We start from the raw sequence: 23,653 nt of genomic DNA, 5'->3' as shown, positions 1-23,653 counted from the left end.
ATGAAGCGGCCACTGAGCCCATCCCCCTCAGGTGAGAAGGAGCACCCCACAGCGGCAGCATCTGAGTGCCCCCCTCACTCTCCAGAATCAGAATCATCGAAGCCTAAGCGGGAGAAGAAGCAACCTTCCTACACACTCTGCGATGTCTGCAACATCCAGCTGAACTCTGCTGCCCAGGCCCAGGTGCACTGCGGGGGACGCGCCCACCAGCGGAGGCTTCGCCAGCTTAGCCTGGGCAAGACCGCCACAGGGCCAGGTCAGTGTGGAGTGGCACTGAGCTTGGCACCCCTTCTATAAGCTGGGTCTGGGTCCCTTTAAGGGACAGATCCCTGATACTGTCAGGTTTTATTCATTTATAGAGCTGGGGTTGTAGCTCAGTAGCATGGTGCCTACCCAGCATGCAAGCACGCAGTGCTCCACCGCAAAACTAAAGAAAGTTGAAAGTTTTGCTCTGCTTCTGCAGCTTTCTATGGGATCTCTTGGGATGTGAGAGTCTTGAAGTGTCCTCTTGAGGTCTCTTCAGTGCTAGGAGCTCTGCCTGTGGGTGGTTAGGACATTCATAACATTTCTCCAGCTTGGAGCATCCCGGCAGGAACAGTCTTCCAGCCTCATCTTCAGGGTGTTCCAAACTGCTTTTCTGGCCGGGATCAGCACAGTGCACAGCACTCCAACCGAGGAACAACAGGAGCTGCTCTTCCCATAGCAGCTGGACTCCCAGCCAGGATTTCTGCCTCTCCCTGGCAGGGGTGACTTTGTAGGAGTTTAGCTGCCAATGCTGGAGGGGCAGCTGGCTGCCAGGCAGTGTTCTGGGGGAGATGGGTGAATGCTTCCGTGAGGGTGATGCCTGCTGACAGGCACATGGGGGTCATGAGCTGCAGGCTGGCAGGGAAGACAGATCTACACACAGGCCTAGGAGGGAGAGGTAGGGAGCATTGGTACCCCAGATCCTAGCTGTGACTTGGAGAAACTCACCTTGCAGCCCAGCTGGGTGGTTTCGCCAGAGGCTACCTTGAACTTTGAGAGCTCCTAATTGTTGTGTGACATTTATGCAGTGCCCCCTTAGCATGATGGGAGTTGAGACGCCCCCAGGGGCACAAAGGCCTGGGAGGAAGAGACTGAGGGGCATTTCAGACAGAGGTGGTATCCACAGCAAGCGACAGGAAGACTGTGGTAGTGGGGGCTAACTCCTCCAAGCAGGCACTTAGAATTGGACTCTCAAGCCTGTGACTGAACAATTTGGTGGTTCCATATTTCTGGAGCATGTAGAACTGAGGTTCAAAGGTCATTAATTTCAGCTGGGTGGGTGGTGCATGCTGGTAATCAGGACGCTGAGGCTGGATGGCTGTAAATCCAAGGCCAGTCTGGATTACATAGCAAGATTATCTTTTAAAAAGTCACGCATTTAGTCATCAAATATTTATTCATCAAATATGTTTATTTATCTATGGAGGTTCAAGCTGCTGTTCAGGGAGCTCATTTTTTTGTTGTTGTTCAAGACAAAGCTTTCTCTGTGTAGCTCTGGCTGTCCTGGAACTAGCTTTGTAGACCAGGCTGGATTTGAACTCAGAGATCTGCCTGCCTCTGCTTCCTTAGTCTGGGATTAAAGGTGTGAGCCATCACCACCCAGCTTCGGGGAAGGGGGCTCACATTTTTAAAGTTTCAAATCTGAAAAAAAAAAAAAGAGCTGTATAAATTACTCTACATAAAGATGAATTTATTCTCAGGTAGTACTAGGCCTTGTAGAGGTAGGTGTGTGTGTGTGTGTGGTGTGTGTGTGGTATGTGTGTGTGGTGTTGTATGTGTGGTGTGTGTGATATGTGTGTGTGTGGTATGTGTGTGTGGTGTGTGTGTGTTTGTGGTGTGTGTTATGGTGTGTGTTGTGTGTGTGTATGGTGTGTTTGTGGTGTGTGAGTATGGTGTGTGTGTGTGGTGTGTGTATGTAGTGTGTGTGTGTATGGTATGTGTGTTTGTGGTGTGTATTGTGTATGGTGTGTTTGTGGTGTGTGTGGTGTGTGTGTGGTGTGTGTGGTGTGTGTATGTATGTATGGTGTGTGGTGTGTGTATGTATGTATGGTGTGTGGTGTGTGTATGTATGTATGGTGTGTGTGAAGGGAATCCTGGAGAAAGCCAAGCCTTTTGACACAGGCCAGTAATCCCAGTATTTGAAAGGCAGAGGCAAGAGGATCTCAAGTTCAAGGCTAACTTACACTAGAGAGGGAGCTCAAAGATGCTGGGCAACTTAGTGAGATCCTGTTTCCATATTAAAAGTAACGAAGCGTGGGGATATAGTTTAGACCTCTTGCCTAGCCTGCATGAGGCTCTGAGTCCAATCTCTGGGTACCAGAGGGAAAAAAGAAAAGGGTTGGGGGGAAGACACCAGAGAAGGCAACAGTGAGTGAGCTGATGTGGGACCTCAGGGAGGCTCAAGAGCCATGGTACTGATGTTGGCTCCTGGAGGAGAAAGGGCATGGGCAGAACCACAGCTAGAGCTGGAATAGGTACCAGAAGCTCCTGGCCTTGCTGCACAGTGGCCAGTGTGGAGCCTTGTGCAGGGTATGGGCTGAGCTTGCTTGAGGTAAGCTAGTAACCCCTGCAGGGATCTTCCTGCAGGTTAGCTTTGGCCTTTGTTTCAGAGGCTATGGGCTTCGTGGCAGCATCGTGGGCCGGAGTAGTGACTGTTTCAGATGTCCCCAGCAAAGGACAAGAGTGAAACTTATAGATACACGGTAAAGAAAGATCGAGTAGGAAAACAGTTTCTGTAGGCTTTTGTGTAGGAGAAACATCAAGGCTTGGTGACTGATGGGCTTTAGGGACCAAGGGGAAGGGGTGAAGCATGGGTGACTTCAGCTAGGCAGACTCTTGTGGAGGGGGAGAGTAGGGCAGTTCAGTTCTTAGAAAGAGGTTCCAAAAGGGGAGGAGAGTCAGTGTTGGTGGGGTTAGTTTGGGTGATCACCAAATTAGGGGTCAGTCACCAAGAAATGCTCTCCACTCCAGACTGTTAAATTTTAGGTCAATTAAGTTACCATGTACCCAGGATGTGTCAAGAAATCAGAGGCCCTAGGCAGGCCTAATGCAAGATGCTGAGATAACCTCAGAGGGATGCTTGGTGCCTACCTCTGAGCACTTACACGGGGCAGGGAGGCAGATATGGTACCAGACCTTCCCATTGGCCATTCTAAGAGGTATGACCAGCAACTTGGGAGTACAAGGGAATGACAGCTGTGCTTAGGGCCAGGGCTGAGGTCTCGGATTTCTAGTAGCCCTGTTATTTGGAAGCTCTGGTGGTTAGTTCTGGGCCTTCACTGGGCCATGGCCTTAGGTATGCCCAAAGTGCAAGTCAGGGGGGAGAAGAAAAGCCATAGGATTTTGAGTCCCGCTGAAAACTGGTTCCAGCCTGGTATGGGACCAGACTGGGGCTCCTGGAGCTCCCTAAGCAAATGGAGAGGTCCCCACCTAGTTCAGAGAAGCTGGGAGTGGGGGCGGTATTCAAGGAACCCTCAACAAGCTGCTAACTTCCTTGGCCCTCACCACCCAAGGAGACCCGAGGTCCTTGTCTCTTATAGCCACAGCTGTCACTTTGATTAAGGTCTTCTGGGGGCTAGAGGCTTCCCTAGTGACAGGCAGTCACAGGCAGTGAAGCCAGGAAATGCTCCTGCTCTCCTTCCTGAGGTGGTGTGTAGGAGGAGCTATAGAGGTGGGCGTGGCCTTTCCCTCCTCAAGCTTCCTCCCTGGCTCAGGTCAGAGGCCTCCTTTCTTAGGTCTCACAACCAAACCTGGGTTACACATCTCCATCTCTTGCTACTCCCCAAGGCTCCATATCTGCCCCCATCACCTGTCTGCCGCCCAGGAAGCCCTTTCAGTCTGTAGGAATGTGTCTTGGGCTATCCTTTACTCCCTTACACTGTTCTCAAGGGACAGAGATGTGGGCACCAGGAACCTCCAGCAGTGAGTCTGAGGCCAGTGACCCTACTCACCACACACAGACACCACCCTAAACCACTTGAATGAATGCATCTGCAGATGCAAAGGTGTAGGCTCAACTTCCTGGCTTCAGTCTGAATATTGGTGCTGTCCAGTGAGGAGCTGTGGCCTTCCACTGCCTTATAGAGCATTACTGTAGAGCCAAACTGTTCACAAAGCAGGTAGATACCCAGCAGACAGCCCCTAATCCCAACCCAGAGGATGGATGCTCGGATGGATGCTCAGCACACTCTCTCTATACATGGGATTATGGGGGCTCAGAGAGAACAACATACCCAAAGCCAGCTAGCTGGGTTTTGATCCAATTGTCTGACTCTTGATCCTATCTCACACTCCTACCTGCCTGAAGAAAGCAGCCAATACACGAAGAGAAGTCGAGCTGGTCATGGTGGCATATGTCTGTTATCCCATACTTGGGAGGCAAGGATAAGAGGGTTACCAAGAGTTCAAGGCTTGTAGATAGAGGGTTTCAGGCTAGCCAGGGCTGTATAGTAAAACCTTGTTGAGAGAGATAGAGAGAGAAAGGGAGACAGGGAGAGAGAGAGAGAGAGAGAGAGAGAGAGAGAGAGAGAGAGAGAGAGAGAATGGGGAAGGGGGTTGGCCTGAGAAAGTAGGTTCAGCAAAATGATTATCTAGGTGCTCATGATCTCAGGCCACACCTCTGGTCTGTGTTTCCCCAACTTAAAGTGGGAACCAGGCCCAGCATGGTGGTCACACACACCTTTAATTCCAGCACCCAGGAGGTAGAGGCAGGTGGATCTCTCTGTGAGTTCAAGGCCAGCCTGGTGTAGGTCAGCTAGGGAGGACTCCATAGTGAGACCTTGTCTCAAAATAAATAAATAAAAGAAAGAAATATAAAAAAAATAAAATAAACAATAAAAAATTTAAAAAAATAAAAAATAAAAAGAAAGGAAGGAAGGAAGGAAGGAAGGAAGGAGGGTGGGAGAAAGGAAGGAAAACCACCATCCATCTCCTGCCCCTCTAGATGGCTAAATAAGGGTAACTTCCTAAAGCCAGCCACTTCCTCCCTGGAAAGAGTTAATGGCACTGTCTAATTTAGAATGAGCCCAGGCCTTTTCCCTCATCATCCACCGTGTACGCTGTAACAGAAACCTGAAGGAACAGGGACTTCAGAAATGCCTTAAGCTCTGGCTTTCTGAAGTGGCCAGAGGAACCCTGGAGGGAGAATGTAAGATAGACACTGGGAGGGACAGGTAAACAGAGACTGGTCAGATTAAGACAAAGATGACTGTAGTTGTGGCAGTCAGAGTAGAATCTTCCATGCTCCCCCAACCCTCCCAACACCCCAGAGCTCCCCCAACCCGTTCTCCTCTCCAACTTTGATCTTTGAAGCCTCTGGCTATATCCTGAGCCCTGGAAACCAAAGATGTGCATCACTGGCTTGATGAGCTCCTTACCCACAGATGGATTAATTTCAGTCCCCCCAGGAGGCTCCGGAAGCCCCCCCATGCCCGTCCCTCCCATCTCTCTGGGTTGCAGATTCCTTCTCAATGAGGGTACCACCCTCCCCACCCCCATCTCCAGCACCATCATCCTGAGGCCTTCAGGTGCAAACTTAAGAGAAATAGCCATCCCCCCTCCCCTCCACCACCACTGAGCCCAGCCAGTGGCTCCTACTGCATCCTCTTTGGTGACAGGTGACAGAAATGTCCTACAGCCAAAACATCCTCTTCCCCTAGGTGAGATCTGCCCACCCACCCCACCCACCCTGGCCACCCAGAGAGGCAAGGCTGTCTGGGTAGAGAATTAGGGGCTTAGCTTAGATCTCTGCCTGGAAGAAAGAAGAACTTCTGTGTGTCTGGATGGGTTCATTAACTCTGGGCTTGAGTTTCTTTTCTTACCCCACACAAACAGCTTCTTCCCCTCAGAGTCCCTTCCTAACAAAAGGCAGTGGAGGTCAGTTCTTCCCTAAGCTTGCTTTGTGGGGCAGGCATTGGCTGCCCTGAGATTACTAGCTTTCATCTGGTCATTGTCTTGAAGGAGACAGGATGCCGAATGGATGCCTGCGCCCCCCAGCACTGGGTACAGACAGGGTCTGGAATTTGAGACTGGATCCCAGCTATGGCCTGGCTGTCTCCACTTTCCCAACACCCTCACCCTCAACCCTTACCGCGCCCCCCCCCCCCCCCCACTGCTCACAGGAAGCCACCAGGTGCTCAGATGAGTAGAGAGCCGGCTGTCAGCAGCTGGAGGGGGAGGAAGAGTAGCCGCAGAGAAGGGGTGGGAACCCCGGCCAGGAGTCAGGAGTCCTAGCTGACCTGGCAGACTACTCTCCACTTCCTTCCTGGCGTTGCAGAGGTAACAGATCTAAGGGGCTAACCTGGGCTCCCTCCCTACCTCAGTGGCAACCCTCTGGGACACTTCTCTGAGCCCGTTTCCCCTTCACTAAATGCAGGTAAATGTAAGGTGTTGGCCCGGAGAGGAAGAACTGGCCTGAAGAGGGGCTTCGGCAGGTCCAGGAGCAGGGCAGCCTTCCGGCAGTTCAGGAGTGCAGGGGTGAGGCAGGGGAGTAGTACCTCTGACCCTGCAGGGTTCTGTGGACAAAGTCAGCCCTTGATTTCAGCACCAGAGGCACCAGGCAGGGACCCTGGGGCACAGGAGGGGGGTGAGTAGGAGCACTCTGCCCTTTCCTCTGTCCCTGGCTTCCCGTTCCCCCACACCCTCGCAGCCCAGCCCAGCACTCTGCTCCCCACGGTTGGGACACAGAAATCTGGGAGCAGCGCTCCTTTTCTGGCAAAGGGGAAGAGGACTTTACAGCCTAACTGGGAGTCCCTCCCTCAAGCCCTCCCCTCCTGTCCCTCACGCCCCCCTCCCCTCTGTCACTCTTGCTGGATTTCATTTGCTTCTGCTCTTCGCTCTGCCCTGTGGTGTCTCCAAAGGCTGACAATGCTCTCGGGTGAGTGCTGAGGTCTCCTGAGCTGGGGAGTGGGGACCAGGCTCAGAGGCTTCCAGGAAAAGGATGCTCACCTCCCCCCACCCCACCCTACCCTTCCCTTGCTACTGTTGGCCCCCAGAGGTTGTCTGCTGGGGATCCAAAGTCAGTAGACCTGTCTTCTGACTTCTACCTTCCCCAGTCCTGTCTAGCCTGGATCGTGACTGAGGACAAAGGATAAAGGAGGGACAGATGGAGAGTGTGGCCTGAGGACTCAAGGGTGCTGTACATCTGGGTAAATGTGTGCAGAGAACCTGAGCTACAGATTCCTTGTAGGAAATCTTACCTTTACCTCTTCTGAGGGCCAAGGGAAGAGAGGCATTGGATGTGGCTGAAGAGCTGTTGCCTCCTCTTGGAGAGAGACAGAGAAGACAAGAGAGGGCCAGAAAGCTCCTAGCTGAGAGAGACAGTACCAGCACCCCTATGCCCCCTTACACCGTGCTTTACCTGTGTCTCTACCCCCTACTTACCTCCCCACACAGGGTCTTACATGGCCTTTGCTTTTGTCCATCTCCCCCACTGCCTACCCAGCTCCCACAAACTCTTGCTGTCGCCCAGGCTGCTTTTGAACTTACTCTGTAGCCTAGGGCGGCTTCAAACCACTACACCTGGCTTGCAAGGCATTTTTTGAGGGAGGCAGGTTTCAAAGGTTTCTGGAAACTTCTTCCGGGGACAAGGGTCTGGAGGCAGTGGGTCTAAGGGGGCATAACGGAGCTTTCTAGCTATGGGTTTTGGAGTTCCTCTAGCTTGGACAGGGTCTGAAGCATTAGCACACTCCAGAATCCCAAAAGTGAGAGAGAGGTTCTGATGAGTGTGAGGGGGAACCTTGGCCACACCTAGGATCCCACTGGGGAGTGGAGTGGGCAAGTGTTGGGCAGTTCAGTCTCCACCCCCACCCCACCTTTGGTCCTTCCTCTGAATTCTTTGCAGATTAAAAAGATTATTGGCATGTTATTTATTGCATACTAATGGGTTTCATTGTGACATTTTCATACTTGCAATATGCTGTGTGTGGGTTCTTTCCCCGTCATCGCCCCGACCCCCTACCCCTCCATCTCTTGTCTGCCCCCGCTGATCCCCTCTTCCCAAATAACCTCCCTTCTACTTCCATGTTTTGCTGCTCTTTTCTTTCTTGGTGAGTTTCATTAAGGTTGCTTGCTGGAGCATGCTTATAGGAGAGGTTCTTTTACAGAACTGTGGGTGCCTTGCCCATGGCTATGCCCCTGAAGAAAATGCCTCTCCCTCCCCTAGGAAGCACTAACTGCTTGTAGACCCCAAGGAAGTTGTAGGATTTCATGAGGCCCTCCCTCTGAGTTTTTATTTTGTCTATGACAGAAATGCCATTGTTATTTTATATGCACAAGCGTGTGCACGTATGCGTGCCTCTGGGAGGTCTCTACCTATGCCCAGTGGCTTGTGGCTTAGAGTGAAGTGAGAGGAAATGGGAACTGTTTGGTCGTATGGTTATTAGTCAGAGGCATCTGGTTTCTGTAAGGAGGTGTGTGCATGCACTTGTCCTGGGTATCGATCTCGGTGTGTCTGCATCTTTCTTTGACATGTGCTGCTCAGCTCATGCTGATGGTTTCCAGTGACCCAGAGACATCTGTAAGGGTCTGTGTCCACTGATCTGTTGATTATGCTCATCTGTGTGTTCATGCAGGCTCACACTGGGCTCCTGAGGACATCTGTGTGTCACTGCATGAGCATCACGTACTAGACATTAGACTTGGTTTTACCATGGGGAGATGCATATGTGCCTGGCATCTATCTAGCACTGTCTGTGTGGGTGCCTGTGGTTTCCTTGGGCCCTCTCTGTTGGGTATCAGTCAGGGTGATGTTATTCCATAAGATGCCTGTTGTCCTGCTCCTTAATTCCAATGAAACACCCCCAAGGGTCTAAAGATTGCTGTCTGGAACAGTGACGAATATGACCTTCATCTTCCCAGGTTCCACAGTACAGTCTTCTGTTGAAAACATCTTAGTGTTTTTATTTTACTGTACTTCTTTTACCGTGCTGCAGGAGGGGTGGGACAGTCGGGCTCTAGAAATATAGGTAGGATCTGTCACCTGATCTTGGTCATTTGTCTCCCATTCTCCCATCTTTTGGGTGGTGGGCAGGATAAAATGTTGGAATGGCAGGCTATTGGAAGGAAAAGATGAGGGAGGAAGTTATTTTAACCCCTTAGCAGGTGCAAAAGGTCCATCTGCTGCTACACATACACAGGCACACCACACACACACACACACACACACACACACACACACACACACTCAGATTGCTCTTTCAAATTCTTTCTCCAGATTTTGTGATACATGTTTAGACGCCAGGTACTATTGCCCTATCCAGGGTTCACACATAAAGAAAGAAGTTATTGACCTAGCGATGTGACTCAGCCTGTAGCATGCGTGCCTAACATGCAGGGAATCCTGGTCCAGCATGCACAGAGTTGGATGTAGTGGACACAGCTGTAATCAGGGACTAGAGGAAGGAGGATAAGTAGTTCAAGGTCATCCTTTTTTGTAGCATGCTTGAGGCCAGCTTGGTCCACATGTGAGACCCTGTCTCAAAGAGAGAAAAAGAAAAGAGAAACTGGTTGTCTTTCCTGCCCTTGGGGAACATGCAGCAGGAAAGGAAAACAGGGAGGGAAGTGGTGTGAGGCAACAGAACCAGAAACATGTCCGGGGTGGGCTGAAGGGACAGGCAGGGGCAGAGATGGGACATGGTGAGGCTCCCTGGGGAAGGACATTCAGTTGCTGCAGACACACAGAGGACTCCCGCATATAGGGAATTTCCTCAGACAGGAGGCCAGATGCCAGCCCAGCTGTGGGGTTTGGGGTAGCAGACTGGGGTGTCTGAGATCATCTCAAGGAGTGTGTGGGGGTCTGATCAAGGAGAGAAGAATGGGAATTCTAGGCTCAGAGGAAAGTTATGGGGGAGGGGGGATGAGGGTGCCTAGAGTGTTTGGGGTCCTGGGTTCAATCTCGAGATAGAGACAGAGATGGAGAGAGAGATAGAGAGACAGAACACAGTAACTACTTCAGCAGCTTTATGGAACAGTCTTTCTGGAAGTGGCTGGGCAGACAGGAGTACTAAGAACAGAAATGTTCAGAGGATGGGGAAGTCTTGGCTCTTGGCAAGTAGTAAGTGAGGCCCCACTGAAGAGGCAAAAACAAGGGAGTCCTGCAGCTGGATCGGCTGGGCTGGCTGTTCTCTGACTGTAGAACAGTGCAGAATCAGGGGCTCCTTCAGGGACCAGCGCAAGAGGGTAAGCACCAGGCCTGGCCTAGGCGGAGCTGTTGGGATGAGAGGCGATGCAGCCTACCATTTGCAGTGTGGCCTATGGCAGCAGGAAGATGGGTGTTCTGACTGTAGCAAGGCTGCTGGCTGCTTGAGAAACCTTGGGGAGTGACTTAATCCAGTGTCTCAGCTTCCCCACACACAGATAGTAATAATCTTGGTCTCTCTGGGGAGTCATGTAGGGTCTTAACCCAGGGCCTGGCTCAGTCTCCACTGTCTCTGCTGCGAGCAGAAGCTGATGTTCATGCATGGCAAAGCTGGGAATGCCATCACACTGGGCAGCGACATTTCCAACAGCATGCCCTGCTGTGTCATGTCACCTCAGGAGCTTCCCACCAGGTTCTGGCAGTCAACCAGGGTCAGCCCACTCTGGAAGGCCCTGCTGAGGGTGAAGGGACCTACCACAGCCTGACAAACACTCCCACCTCCAGGGCCATCAAGGTGGAGGCAGACCGTGCTGTGCTGACCACTGTGTACTACATGGCTAAAGAGGATGTGCTTGATAGCTCCATGTTCTGCCCTGCTTGAGCTGCAGAGGTCCAGCCTGTGTCAGGCACTGCTGGGCATGATGAATACTACAGCCCCAGGAGGGTAAGGGACATGCAGGTGGGTGGCAGCCAGAGGTAAGGGGAGGGCTAAGGGGGAGGGAGGCACTGAGCCATCTGGGAAAAGCGCCAGTATGCCAGGGCCCTGGGTAGGAACCAACACACTTCATTCATACCTCCTCTAAGTCTAAGGGCTGCCTGCCTGCATGCCTGGCATTGGATCCGTCACCTTGACGACAACAGTGAAGAACCCAGACCTGTCCCTATCACCCGGTGAACACAGCCACACCTCTCAGTCCCTGGGCCAGAGGCTGTAAATCGGTGATCTGGAGCCCTGATTGATTTATTGTTGGGTTTGATGAGTTTTCACCACACTTTTGAAAAACTCAATTTAGTTTCCATTTTAAAAACACAGCTAGGTGTGGTAGCACAGGCCTTTAATCCCAGCACTTGGGAGGTAGAGGCAGGTGGATCAAGGTCAGCCTGGTCTACAAAGCTAGTTCCGGGACAAACTCCAAAGCTATACAGAGAAACCCTGTCTCACAAAAAAAAAAAAAAAAAAAAAAAAAAAACAAACAAACAAAACAAAAACAAAAACAAAATAAACAAACAAACAAACAAAAAAGAAGTTAAAGGTTATCTTTAGCCATGCAGTGAACTTGAGGCCAGCCTGGATACATTAAAAAAAAAAAAAAAAAAAAGTTCAGAGATGGTAAAGATCTGGAAAAGAAAGTCTTCCTGCTTCCAGACCACTTTTATCCCTGGCCCTCCTTCAAGCTATAAACCACCCATGTGGTCCTTAGAGTTGTGAACCTTACATCTCTGCCTAGATTCAGCTGCGTGAATCCTGGAGTGGAGGGTTGGATTCATGCTGCAGAGACAAACAGCACCTGGGACCCTTGAGATGACCAGAATTGCTAGAACATATACCTGTTAGTGAGCCCCAACTAAAGGGAGAGCCCCGCCCCTGCATGAATAGAGCAGATTGGGGCAAGACTGCAGAGAAGAGCACCAGAAAAACAGAGCAACAACAATCACCCTTCCTAGCATTTTTCATGGTTTGTAGATCACTTTACATCCATAAATGCAACAACAAAGATTTACATGTATAACTAACTCGTGGTAGCCTTTTAGGGAGATGCAGGCAGGCAGGCGGGTATTAGAGCTGAGGAAACTGAAGATCACACAGGTAAAGTGACTTCCCGGGTTAAGTGGCAAAGAGTCTGTCTGGCTCCAAGCTATGGTCTTCCAGCAACCCTGCATTGCCCTCCTGCCCACCCCTATCAACACCACCCACCACCGCCAGCCTGGAGGGCAAGCCTAACTCTGCCCTTCCTTTTTTTCTTCGTGGCTATCCCAGGTGTATCATTGCCAGTGTCTTGCACACTGTCAGCACCTAAAGGCATTCCCAGATGTGGGGCTAGTATTAGAAGAGACCAGGGATTGGGCAGAGTCCCGTACTCTGTCTCTGTTTGCCACTTCGGTGTCCTCATGTGATGGCCAGCCTGCTACCGCTTTCTTAGGCAGTGTGGAGCTACAAGAAGATGAGGCTATCTATCGCTTGCCAACTCCTGGATAGCCTACAAGTTTTTGGCATATCTGTACCCAAACTGGCCTGGCTCAGTTCAAGACTCCCAGTGACCTATTGGGGAGAGTTAACCTGAGGCTCAGAGCCTCTTGCCCTCTGCTCAGGTTCTGACATCTGGGTGAATATGAGAGCATATTAGATGCCTTATTCTGTCTGCATGACCCCATTCCCACATGGTCCCTGAGCTCTGTGAAGCCTTGAACCTTGCAGCTACTGACTCGGCAGTATTTCGGTAATAGTATATCGGTCCTTCGCATTGTCTGTTGTAGAAATAGTGGTTTAGAGCTGGCCTTGCTTGGTGCACACGTTGGGAGCCACTGTCCTGTCCTGGCCTCTGTCGGCATCAGTTTCCAGTTCATCTTCAAAGCCTTCATCCACTGCTTTACACCCTCTACCCTGGTGTAGAAGCTTGGCCTTGTCCTGCAGAACAAAGAGCCAAACCTGGACTTGTAGCCGGTAGTGATGACTGCTTTAGTTTTGCTGCTCAGCGCAGCCTCCCGGGGCGCATCTCCAGGGCTTCCTGCTGGAGCTAGCACCCAACTCGGGTGATGACCGCTGCACCTACTGTGGTGTGGAGCTGCTGGGCTACTCAGAAGCTTTGCTGCAAAGCTTGGAGCCCCTCCAGGAAGTTTTCCTGGACTCCATGGACTAGGGGGTATCCTCCGAATGCCCTCACTGGATTCGGTGGCCGCATTGGTGAGGATCTTCGATCTCCCGCGCTATGCGGGGAGGAACACACAGCGCAGGGAGGAACACACAGCGAGGGTGCTATGTAGTTATTGCTGCGAGGCACTGGAGCACCAGCGCACTGGGCGACTTTGAGTTCTTCAAGCGCATGGTGGCCATCCTCGGGCGCCTCTGCCTGCTGGCCCTGTCACCAGGCAAGCTTGTGTGTGCATTCCTAGCTGCTCGAGCTATTTCCTGACTTAAGCGCCCTAGCATTGGTGTTGCCTGTGCGGTGCTGCTGGACAAAGTGGGCCGCAGCCACAAGCTGCGGTGGTGGGGACAAAGCAGGTCCCAGGCAGGCCATGGCGACCACGTGCTGAAGATCATGGTGGCTCGTCCCCAGGCTGCAAGAGTTTGACTTTGCACTGGCCATGGAGTTCTTAGAAAGCAGATAGGGGAGGGACTCCTGGGGTGGCACTTCACCTGGGGACAGCCTCCCCTCTCCTTAGCCGGCAGCAGTGGAAATTGAAGGGAGCTCAGACACACTATTAACCATACTACACTCAAGCTGACCTACTGGCTTGCTGTCCTTTCATAGACCCTTGGGCTAAGAAGAAAAGGGAACCAGGGCAACTGGTAGAGGTGCTAGCTAGGTTCTGGACAGTTCTGGTCCCTTCTGACCTTTCAGAGTTTGCTTTTCCTCTGTGGGACCCTCCCCTCGGGTTTTGGTTGGAGGGAAGAAGGTTGGGCTTTCTGAACTGGGGGAACAGAAGTGAAGAAGGTTATCCCTGAGAATTTTCTTGACCCATGCTTTGCAGTATCTCTTTTCCGAAGAGATTGTAAACCAGATGCCAATGCTTGTTTCTGACCCACAGCACAGTGTTATCTGTGCACAAACTAATAGGTCAAGCACACAATGATTCCAGGGAGATAGTGGTGTTCTCCCTCCCTCTCTCCCCCTTCCATCTGCTGCTGCAGGCTTTTCTGTACGTGACTTTTTATAGACATACATCTACAGATGCTAAATAAACCCATCTTATGTTTCAGAGGGTTAACGCCCAAGAATTGAAAAGGACTTCTGGTTTTACAATTTCAGGACCCAAGAAAGTCTCCAATAACCTGGACTGATATGTTTCTTTTTTTCTTCCCTTCCTTAAAATCTGGTTTGTTGGTTCCCAGCCCTTTCCTGCCTTTGCTTTACACTATTAAGACCAAAGACTGCAAAACCACAATGTTGTTCCTAGGTGTCCTGAGGACTGGTTTGGGCTCTCACCAGAACTGGAGACCCAAACCTTGAAATGCTGTAGGTTCCTTTCTTTCTTTTTAATTTTGTGAGGGTTTTTAGACTTATTTTATATGTATGAATAAACGCTTTTGCTGCATATATGTATGGGCACCATGTGTGTGTCCGATATCTGCAGAGGTCAGAAGCAGCTATTGGGTCTACTAGAACTGAAGTTACAGTTGTGAGCTGCCTTGTGGGTCCTGAGAATAAAACCTAGGTCCTGTAGAAGAATGACCTGTGCCCTTTACCACTATGCCTGCTCTCCAGCCCCATGCTGTGGGTTTTGTTTTGTTTCGTTTTTTCATTCCTTCTGTGAGTGGTGTGGAACCTGAAGTGAGAGAGGGGACAGTTAGTGACAGGAAAGGGAGCTGGCCTTTCCCTACACTCCCTGGTTTGGTGCTTTGGGATAAAGTGGGAAGACAGCACATCATGCTGTCACCATGGTTATGTGTATGTCAGCCCTGACTCCTCTGACCCTCTCTCAGCTGAACTCCCTTTGGGTGTCTTTTTGGGTCACTGTGCTGACCCTGTCTGTGAGAGAGGGTCACTCTTCTGCCTAGGAGACTTGAGCTGTAGACCCCCCCCCCGACTCTGCTTCTGCAACTGGGATCAGCTGCAGTTATAAAAAGGGAGCCGGGACTTCCTGGCCTGGCTGTATACTACAGCCTTTCCTTCTGGCAGCAGAGGCGGGGCAGAGCCCTCTGGCTCCTCATTTCAGACCCTGCCCTTCTTCCTCCTGCAGCAGGCCCAGCCTCCAGCGCCCCCAGCCCCCTGCTGGCCTCCCTGACCCTGCCAGCCCGGCCTCTGCAAACCCCGCTGGACTTCAAGCACTTGCTCGCCTTCCACTTCAATGGCACCACCCCACTCAGCCTCTTCCCCAACTTCAGCACGGTATGGGCTGGGCAGGAGGGTGGGGGCATATGCCAGCGTGGGGGTGGGCAGAGAAGGTGACTCAGCTGACCTGACCGTAGGTGCTACCAAATAGAGACCCAGAACCTAGGTGTCTCCTGGCTAGAGATGAAGATGATGTCATTCCCACCCCACCACTACAACTGCCCAGAGATGACTTTTATTTATTTATTTTTGGATGGTCCAGGTGTGTCTGTGTGCACTTGGGTTGTGTCTTTGATTTGGGGTTAAAGATTATTTTATTTTATTATTTCTTTATTTAGTTATGTGTTTGAGTGACTATATGTTCACATGTGTGGGTGCACATGCCTGTGCATGTGCAGAAGCCGGACATGTCCTCTGTGATCTTTCCCTAAACCTGGAGCTCCTGCTTTCTCAGCAAGGCTGGAAACCAGCAAGACTTAGCAATTGTCCTGCCTCTATCCCTATTGGAGCTGAGGTTCCAGACTTGCTAGGGCACCTGGTTGGTTGTGTGGGTGTTGGGATCTGAACTCCAGTCTTCATGATTGCCCAGCAAGTGCTTTTAACCGTTGAGTCGTCACTCCAGACCTTGAATTATGTCTTTGCATTGGAACTTGTATCACTGGAGGTCTATGTGTTATGGGCGGATGTGAATGTGTGTATTGTTGGTGAAGACTTTTGTGTGTGTACCTAGACAATTGTATGTAATATGTATGCATGGGATCTGAGAGATTTGGATGTCATCATCGTGCCTTCTCCTATGTGCTGGGTATGTATGTGTTTTAGGTGACTGAGAGTCCATCCATGGTTGTATAGTATCTGTGTGTTTGAGAGTATGTTTCTGCTTGCGAGTCTGTATTTCTAACCTTATGTGCTTGGTGGCTGTGTATTTCTGTATCATGTGCATGTACTCGGTTGTGGTGTGTGTGTGCGTGCACTCATTTGTGTGTGTCGGATGTAGGAACAATGTTGGAGTACTCCATGAGGTGTGAGGGACAGTACCCCTTTTAATTCTGAAAATCAAATGAAATCATGGGTGAACTCCACTCCATCCTCAGGGGACTATGTCCCATGCCCTCCTCCCATTAACCTATAGGAGTCTCCCTCCCTTTTGTCACCTCCAGGGTTGAACACGAGTCCTGAGGAGTATGAGACATTTGGGCAGGGCTTCAGCCCCCACTGTCGTTTACAGATGTGTTCACTGCTCAAAGGCATAGTCTCTCAAAGGCAGGTGACGCCGCTATTGGCCCAGTGCCGAACCTCCCTTTAAGGTCCTGATACTGGATCTGCTCTACCTGGCAGTCACTATAGCGTGCTCTCTTCTCTGCCTCTGGTTTCTTCCCATGGGAAGGTTTGGAAAGTTCCTTTTGACTAAACCAGACAACTTCTGGTTTGAATCCAACAGCCTGGACCCCTTAAGTACAGCACGGTGGCCCTGCTGTTCTGCAGAGGAAGGCAGAAGGAGTGTGTGTTAAAGGCCAGCCTGAACTATGAAGTGAGACTCTATTAAAACAAACAAACGATCAAAACATTGAGTCCCCTGAGGAAAGACAATAGGGAAAATGTTGAAGTGACTTGGAATATAGCTCAGCTGGCAGAGTGCTTGCCTCACTTACTCAAAGCTCTGGGTTTGAGTCTCAGCACTCAGATGTGATGGCACATGCCTTTAATCCCAGCACTTGGGAGGTAGAGGCAGGAGGGACTACAATTTAAGCTTTGTGACTGTCCAGGTTAAATGGGATATGAATTATATAATCCTTAGCTATAAAGTGAGATCGAGACCAGCTTAGACTAATTGAGACTCTATCTCAAAAGAAAAAGGAAAAAAAAGAAAGAAAGGAAGGAAGGAAGAAAGGAAATTGCCTGATGTTACATACCTATAATTCAACACTTGGAAGCAGAGGTAAGAAGACAGGGCATCCAAAGCCAGCCTGAGCTAGATTAGACCTTGCCTCAAAAAAGAAAACACTCAAGTTCATATCCTAGAGGGACAATCCTGCTACTTGGGGGGGGGACGCACTAAGGCCTCTGTGCTATCCTGGTTGGCCACCCACCTCCCTGGCCATGGCTTTCACCGTCCTTAGCAGACATCAGACTCTGGGACAGTGGCAGAGCTGATGTAGCAGGGCTTCTTGCCTTCACCAGCAGGTCCAGACACAAAAGTTGGGTTGGGAAAAAGGAAATCCCACCAAAAGAATATTTGTCTCTTCCCTGTTGTAGTCTGAGCCCAACTCTTTGTCCCGATACTGTGCTGTTTCAAAAAGAGAATCCAAAAACCAAGAACTAAGACCAGAAGGGCAGCAAGAGATGCCAAGGTGATCCTGCCAGAGTCAGGTCACCCTGGCCATCCCCTTGTGGCCAGGAAGATCAGGTCTGCCAGGATGTGCCCTTGTCTGGGTTACAGCCACAGGACAGGGGAGGGCTGGAAGGCTGAGCTCGTTTGGAACTGTACCTCTCCGGAGTATGCAGGAGGAACTAAGCCCTATCATTCCCTCTCACAGATGGACCCAGTCCAGAAAGCCGTCATCAGCCACACATTTGGGGTCCCCTCTCCTCTGAAGAAGAAGCTATTCATCTCCTGTAACATCTGTCACCTGAGGTTCAACTCAGCGGTGAGGGGGAGTCATGGGAATGGGGGTGGGAGGGAGCTGGGCCTCTTTTGGCTGTGCTCTGACACCCCATCATCTGCTCCCCTTCTCATACCCCTCCCACCCACATGTACCATATTGGGATGCCATTTTCCTCCTCTCTGCTTCACACCTATATTTTGGATGTCCCAGAGGCCATAGTGTGAGTGAGCCCCTGGTCTTGACCTGAGAGGTTTACAGCATATATTCACCCCAGTATCTTTTTGGGGATGGAGTGGGGTGGGGTGGGGGTGGAACTTGCTACAGGAACTAGGTTGGTCTCAAACTCACAGAGATCCACCTGCCACTGCCTCCCTAGAGCTGCTATGAAAGATGTGGACCACCATGCCCGGCTCCAGTGAATTTTGTTGTTGTTGAGACAGAGTCTCACTATGTAGCTCTAGCTGTCCTGGAACTCACTATGTAGACCAGGCTAGCCTCAAGCTCACAGAGATCTGTCTGCCTCTACCTCCCTAATACTGGTATTAAAGGTGTGCACGACTACACTTCATCATCTTAATGGACTCCCATGATGCATCTGTGAGAGATAGAGAGGCACAATTACCATCTCCACTTTTCTGGGTAGGACACTGTCTCAGATAACAGGATAAATAGTTTGCCTGTGGACACAGCTGGGAAATAGCATTGCTAGGATTTGAGCCCAGTCTGGCTGACCCTGAGGTCTGAACACTTCTACTGCAGCCTATCCTGGGAGAGGAGGACCTTTACTGTGGGGTTTGTGTTAGATGTCAAAACCATTGTGGATTGTACCTGGAGAGGTCAGGAAGGGCTGTGAAGGCTTATCTTTCCCACCTTTGGGAAATGAGTTGAGAAACCACAAGTAGAGACTCCTAGTGAAGTTGAGAGGGTGCTGATAGCCCAGCTGTGATGTTCTCTCCCGATGCTTAGGTCATATCATTGCACAAAAAGTATGCAAAGAAAATTGCTGGAAGGAGCATGTCTCCATACCTAGGCCCTCACAGAATGGCTGGGCCAACTGCAAATGGCTCTATTTTTTTTTAAAAAATGAATAGAATGAATGTTTTTTGGAGCACATAAACCCAAAATGTGAGTCCTGCTTTGCTTTCCATATGTGTATCCCTTAACATTCAGGAGCCTCTCCTTTGTAAACTGATTTATAATTCATATCCCATTTATTTAACCTGGGCAATCACAAAGCTTAAATCTGGGCACAGTGGTGCACACGTGTGATGCCAGCACTTGGGAGGCTGAGGTAGGAGGAGTGTGAGTTTAAAGCCAGCCCAGACCACACAACAAGTAGTCCATTTCTGCTAAGGGAATCACTTGGTGAATGTCCCTGAGATCAACCCTTCTAGATCTGGAAACACACAGTAAAATCAAACAGGGCTGGAGATGTGATCTAGTGGAGAGCATTACACACACACACACATACACATACACACACACACACACGCACACACACACGAGGAAATTCAGTGAGGTACCTGAAGAAGCATAGTTTATAAATGGCTAAGTTTGGCTCTGAAGGCAGAGGCTGCCTGTGCTGGAGCACTTGCGAGGTCACATTCTGTAACCTCAGGACCAGATGCATGTGGTAATGATGGTGTCATTGACTTCACCTCTTGTGCCCATGCCTTGCACCCCTTTAAACCTGTACCCCTCTGGCCTGTCCCTCTGCTCGACCTCACTCCTGGACGAGGCATCTGACCTCCCCTCCCTTTTCCAGAACCAGGCTGAAGCTCATTACAAGGGCCACAGACATGCCAGAAAACTCAAGGCGGTCGAAGCTGCCAAGAGCAAGCAGAGGCCTCGAAACCTGACCCCAAATGGGACAGTGGCATCTTCGGCCTCAGATGCAGCCAGTGGAGGTCCTGGAAGCCCGCAGAGCAAAGGTCAGCCCTGAACTCAAGTCTCCGCATCAGGGCTGGCTTCTGACATGGCTTAAGTGAATCTGCTCTTCACCATCTTTCTTTTTTCTTTTGTAAAACTTGGGTTATCTTTGTTGTTGCTGTTGTGCTGTGTTGTGTGCATGTGTGTATGTGTGTGTGTGTGTGTGTGTGTGTGTGTGTGTGTGTGTGTCAGTATGTATGGGTGCCCATGGAACACAGAGGACAAAAGAGGAAGTAAGATCCCCTGGAGCTGGAGTACAAGTGGTTTTGAGGGGCTTTGTGTGGGTGCTAGGGATCGAACTCTATCCGCTGCAAGAGCTGCAAATACTCTTAACTGCTGAGCCATCTCTCTAGCCCTTCACTATCTTCCTTGCTAGGAAATTACTCTATGTATGGGCAGGCTCCTACTGTTCACTGACTTCTCAGACTCAATCTGGATCAGGTAACATGCTGCCTGTCAAGCCTGAGCGAGATCCTTCCCAACTACTACCTGTGTTAGTTCACTATGCCTGGCAGAACAAATGGCTATGAAGTAGGTGGCTGAAGCAGTAGAAACATATTTTCCCCACAATCCAGAGGTCCGTGGTCTACAATGGGTATGTTTGCTTTTATTTCCTGGGGGCCAGAGGGAGAAACCCAGCTCTCAGCTACTGGGCACCGCTGCCCTCTACACTCCTTATAGACCAAGGAAGGAGAATGAAGACTTCCGGGTCTGCCTGAGCTCTGCATTGAATCCAAGGCCAGCCTGGGTTCCATAAGATCCTGTCTCAGAAAATGGAAGACAGGGGGCTGGCTGTTGTAGCTCAGTGGGTAGAGAATGTACATACCACATGAGAAATCCTGAGTTTGATCCCAGCACCAACACAAAACCAGGCATAGTGGTACAAACCCATGATCACAGCACTCAGGAGGTAGAGGCACCCTCAGCTACATAATGAGTGAGATACACGAGACCCCGACTGATGGGAGATGTCGTTCTGTATATGTTTCTCATACTGGTTAATGAATAAAGCACTGTTGGCCAATAGGAAAGTAAGACTAGGAGACAAGGAGGAAAGAGGAAGTAGTAAGGAGGGAGTCAAGATGGAGAGACTGGGGAGACGAGACGCTGGCCCCTTTCCCCGGTAAGAAGACCACGTGGAAATACATAGAAATGGGTTAATAATTGAGACAGAGCTAGCCGATAAGAAACTAGTAACTGGCCAACAGCATAGTATCAAATACAGAGTCTCTGTGCATTATTTGGGGCTGGCGCGGCTGCAGGACAAGACCAGGCGGCGGGAAGAAAAACCGTACACCTTACACCTGACCAACAAAACAAAAACAAAAACAAACAGCAACAAAAATAACTTGCCAGTATTCATTATGTGCATGAGTTTACATGTAGTAGTTTTTGCTTTTCACGCTGTGTGCTGTGTGTTACTATAGTGCATGGAGACACCACCATTCTCCTGTTTGGTGCTATTTCCAGTGTTATGCTATTATGAATTAATAGTTTATAAGCATTCTAGCACATCTGGTGACTTCTGCTTAGTTAATACTGAGGTGCAAGAACGTCAGGGCATTCTGCTCCTTCCAGAATTATGACTTTTATATAGGAAACTGAGGTCCAAGTTTGCCTAGAGAGTTGGTGGGAAGGTGAGCCTAGGATTCAGTGCTAGCTTTCCTTTCATCAGGAAGCTGGCCACCCTCCCTTTCTATCTCCACCATCACTGCTGAGCCTCAGGGGCTAGAATCTCCCTGTGTGTCCCATCTCCTTGCAGATCTTGCATCCCCTCCTCTCGGCCCTTCACTTCAGCTATCACCGACCCCAGACACACCAACCAGAGAGCCAGCACACTCAGACCTCTCGGATGCTGCTGCTTCCTCTTCCTCTTCTTCCTCTTCCTGCCCACCCTGCTCCCCGGATCCTGGCCCAGAAGCCCAAGGGCCTGAGCCAGCAGAAGTGGCTGTGGGAAGCAGAGTCAATGGGGAAGGCAGGAGTGAAAAGGGGCGCCTCTACTGCCCTACATGTAAAGTGACGGTAAACTCGGCCTCGCAGCTTCAGGCTCACAACACAGGTCAGTGTTTCCCAGGATCCATGTCACCCATGGCTGGGTGACAGAGGAACCCTACCCACTGTTACTATGCAGGCATTTCTGGGTCCTCCTCTTGGTCCTAAGGGAGGGGGCATCGGGAAGAGAAGTCTCAGCAACCAGAACTGAAGGTTGCTAAGGAGGAGTACCCTCTTCCATTCCCCTTGGATCAAAACAAAAGGAAGGGACTTTAACCCAGAAGCCTATAAGACCTTCTTCCATGAGGGATGTCCACAGGAAGCCAGAGACAAGCCAGAGATGCTGGGAAGGGAAGCCCACATGGCTGGGGAGCTGTGTGTGTGCAGAGCAAGGTTTGCAAGGGGCAGCCAGCTAACCTAGTTTGGTGCAGTGGCCTCCCTTCTGTACCGACAGACTGTCTTCTTTCTTTCCAGGAGCTAAGCACCGATGGATGGTGGAAGGTCATCAAGGGGCTCCCCGAAGGGCCAGGGGACATCCTGTGTCCCGGGGAGGGTCTGGACACAAGACAAAGAGAGTGATAGGAAATCGTGGAGGCCGGCAGGGACCTAACCCTCCTTACCATTGTGCCCTCTGTCAGCTCCAGGTCAATTCAGAGACCCAACTCAAGCAGGTAGGAGAAGGGGCCGGGGTTGGGTAGGCATCAGAGCAAGGGAGGAAGGGTTGATGCCCACTGATGGATGGGTGTGGCTGCCTAGGGCTGCCCCATCCTGAGAACCCATCATGTGTGCTGAATGTAAAATCTGCAGGTAGAGGAAGTCTAAGATAGTCTGGGCAACAGAATAATTTTGGTAATCTTCCTCATCTCACTCCATTCTGTTTGTCTGTTAGCATATGAGCAGCCGGAGGCACAAAGACCGCCTAGCTGGGAAGCCCCCCAAGCCCTCCAGCCAGCACAGCAAACTGCAGAAACAGGCAGCACTGGCTGTGAGTGTCCTCAAGGTACCTGCCTCTAGGCAACAGTCTACTGGGGGAAGAGTAGGAGGAAGGGCCAGCTAAAAGACTTGGGGTGTGGCAGGAAGGTGCTGGTTCTGCAGCTGCCTGGGCAGGGACAGGGTTAGGGTTGGGGTTGGGCTATGCCCAGAGGAATTTCTGGTGGGTGGGGTGGGCTATGGTCATAATATGAGGGGCAAAATCCAGGGGTGGATGTGCTTATTCTAGGGACCATCTCCTCCCACCCCGCCCAGTGTCCTGGCTCTGCCTGTTCTCAGGTTGCCCATCTGCTGGGCAGGAAGACAGGTGGCACAACAAGCCCTCTGGAATGGCTGTTTGGGGGCGGGAAGGAGGTTGTTAGACTTGGCACTCTCTAACAGTCACGTCCCTGAGGCAAAAAAGCTCCTGGATGTAGACCAGGGAGGGGGTGGGCTTCTCTGGTATCGGAGACCCTATCCATTTCTCTCTGTTTTTTGTAGTCTAAATTGGCCTTGCAGAAGCAACTCACCAAGACACTGGCAGCCCGCTTCCTGCCCAGTCCTCTGCCCACCACAGCTGCTGCCATCTGTGCCCTGCCCGGGCCCCTGGCCCTCCGGCCTGCTGCAACAGCAGCTGCTACCCTCTTCCCAGCTCCTGTCCTGGGCCCAGCTCTGTTCCGTACTCCAGCAGGAGCTGTCCGTCCTGCTGCAGGACCCATCCTTTTTGCTCCCTATTAGTGGCCCCAGGCTGGCCACATCCTATCTCTTTCTGGCAAGCACTTGTCTCCACATCCCAGAGACTATCTTTTGCCCCTGTGTGAGCAGTTCCCACACAACCAGGGGGAACTGCTCTTCACTCAGACTGGGGTTTTTCCAGTCACCTGGGTCTGAGGACCATCACTACCCTCCTTTCCCGGGCCAGTCCTGGGCTGCCCTGCATCTATGGCTCCCGAATCCCAAAGATCTATGCAAAATCACAGCCCCAGCCACATGGTGCTCTCACACCC

General features: G+C 50.9%; 1 protein-coding gene across 1 annotated transcript; it reads left to right on the top strand.

The window, feature by feature from the left end:
- Positions 1-23,449, top strand: Znf385c (zinc finger protein 385C). The gene is made up of 8 exons (XM_051176982.1): positions 1-256; positions 15,059-15,207; positions 17,688-17,798; positions 19,522-19,687; positions 21,448-21,744; positions 22,152-22,348; positions 22,567-22,677; positions 23,148-23,449. Exons 1-8 carry the CDS (start codon positions 1-3, stop codon positions 23,382-23,384), a joined length of 1,524 nt encoding a protein of 507 aa, XP_051032939.1. The 3' UTR covers positions 23,385-23,449.
- Positions 23,450-23,653: the final 204 nt, after the last annotated feature.

This window comes from Phodopus roborovskii, unplaced genomic scaffold (assembly GCF_943737965.1).
Source record: "Phodopus roborovskii unplaced genomic scaffold, PHOROB, whole genome shotgun sequence".
Taxonomy (NCBI): domain Eukaryota; kingdom Metazoa; phylum Chordata; class Mammalia; order Rodentia; family Cricetidae; genus Phodopus; species Phodopus roborovskii.
This window is presented reverse-complemented; position numbering and strand designations above follow the sequence as displayed.

Excerpts from the sequence above, each read along its gene's own strand:
- Znf385c (XM_051176982.1), top strand. The coding sequence starts at position 1 with ATGAAGCGGCCACTGAGCCCATCCCCCTCAGGTGAGAAGGAGCACCCC. Across the intron at positions 15,208-17,687 it reads TCTTCCCCAACTTCAGCACG|ATGGACCCAGTCCAGAAAGC; the intron begins GTATGGGCTGGG and ends TCCCTCTCACAG. Across the intron at positions 21,745-22,151 it reads GCTTCAGGCTCACAACACAG|GAGCTAAGCACCGATGGATG; the intron begins GTCAGTGTTTCC and ends CTTTCTTTCCAG.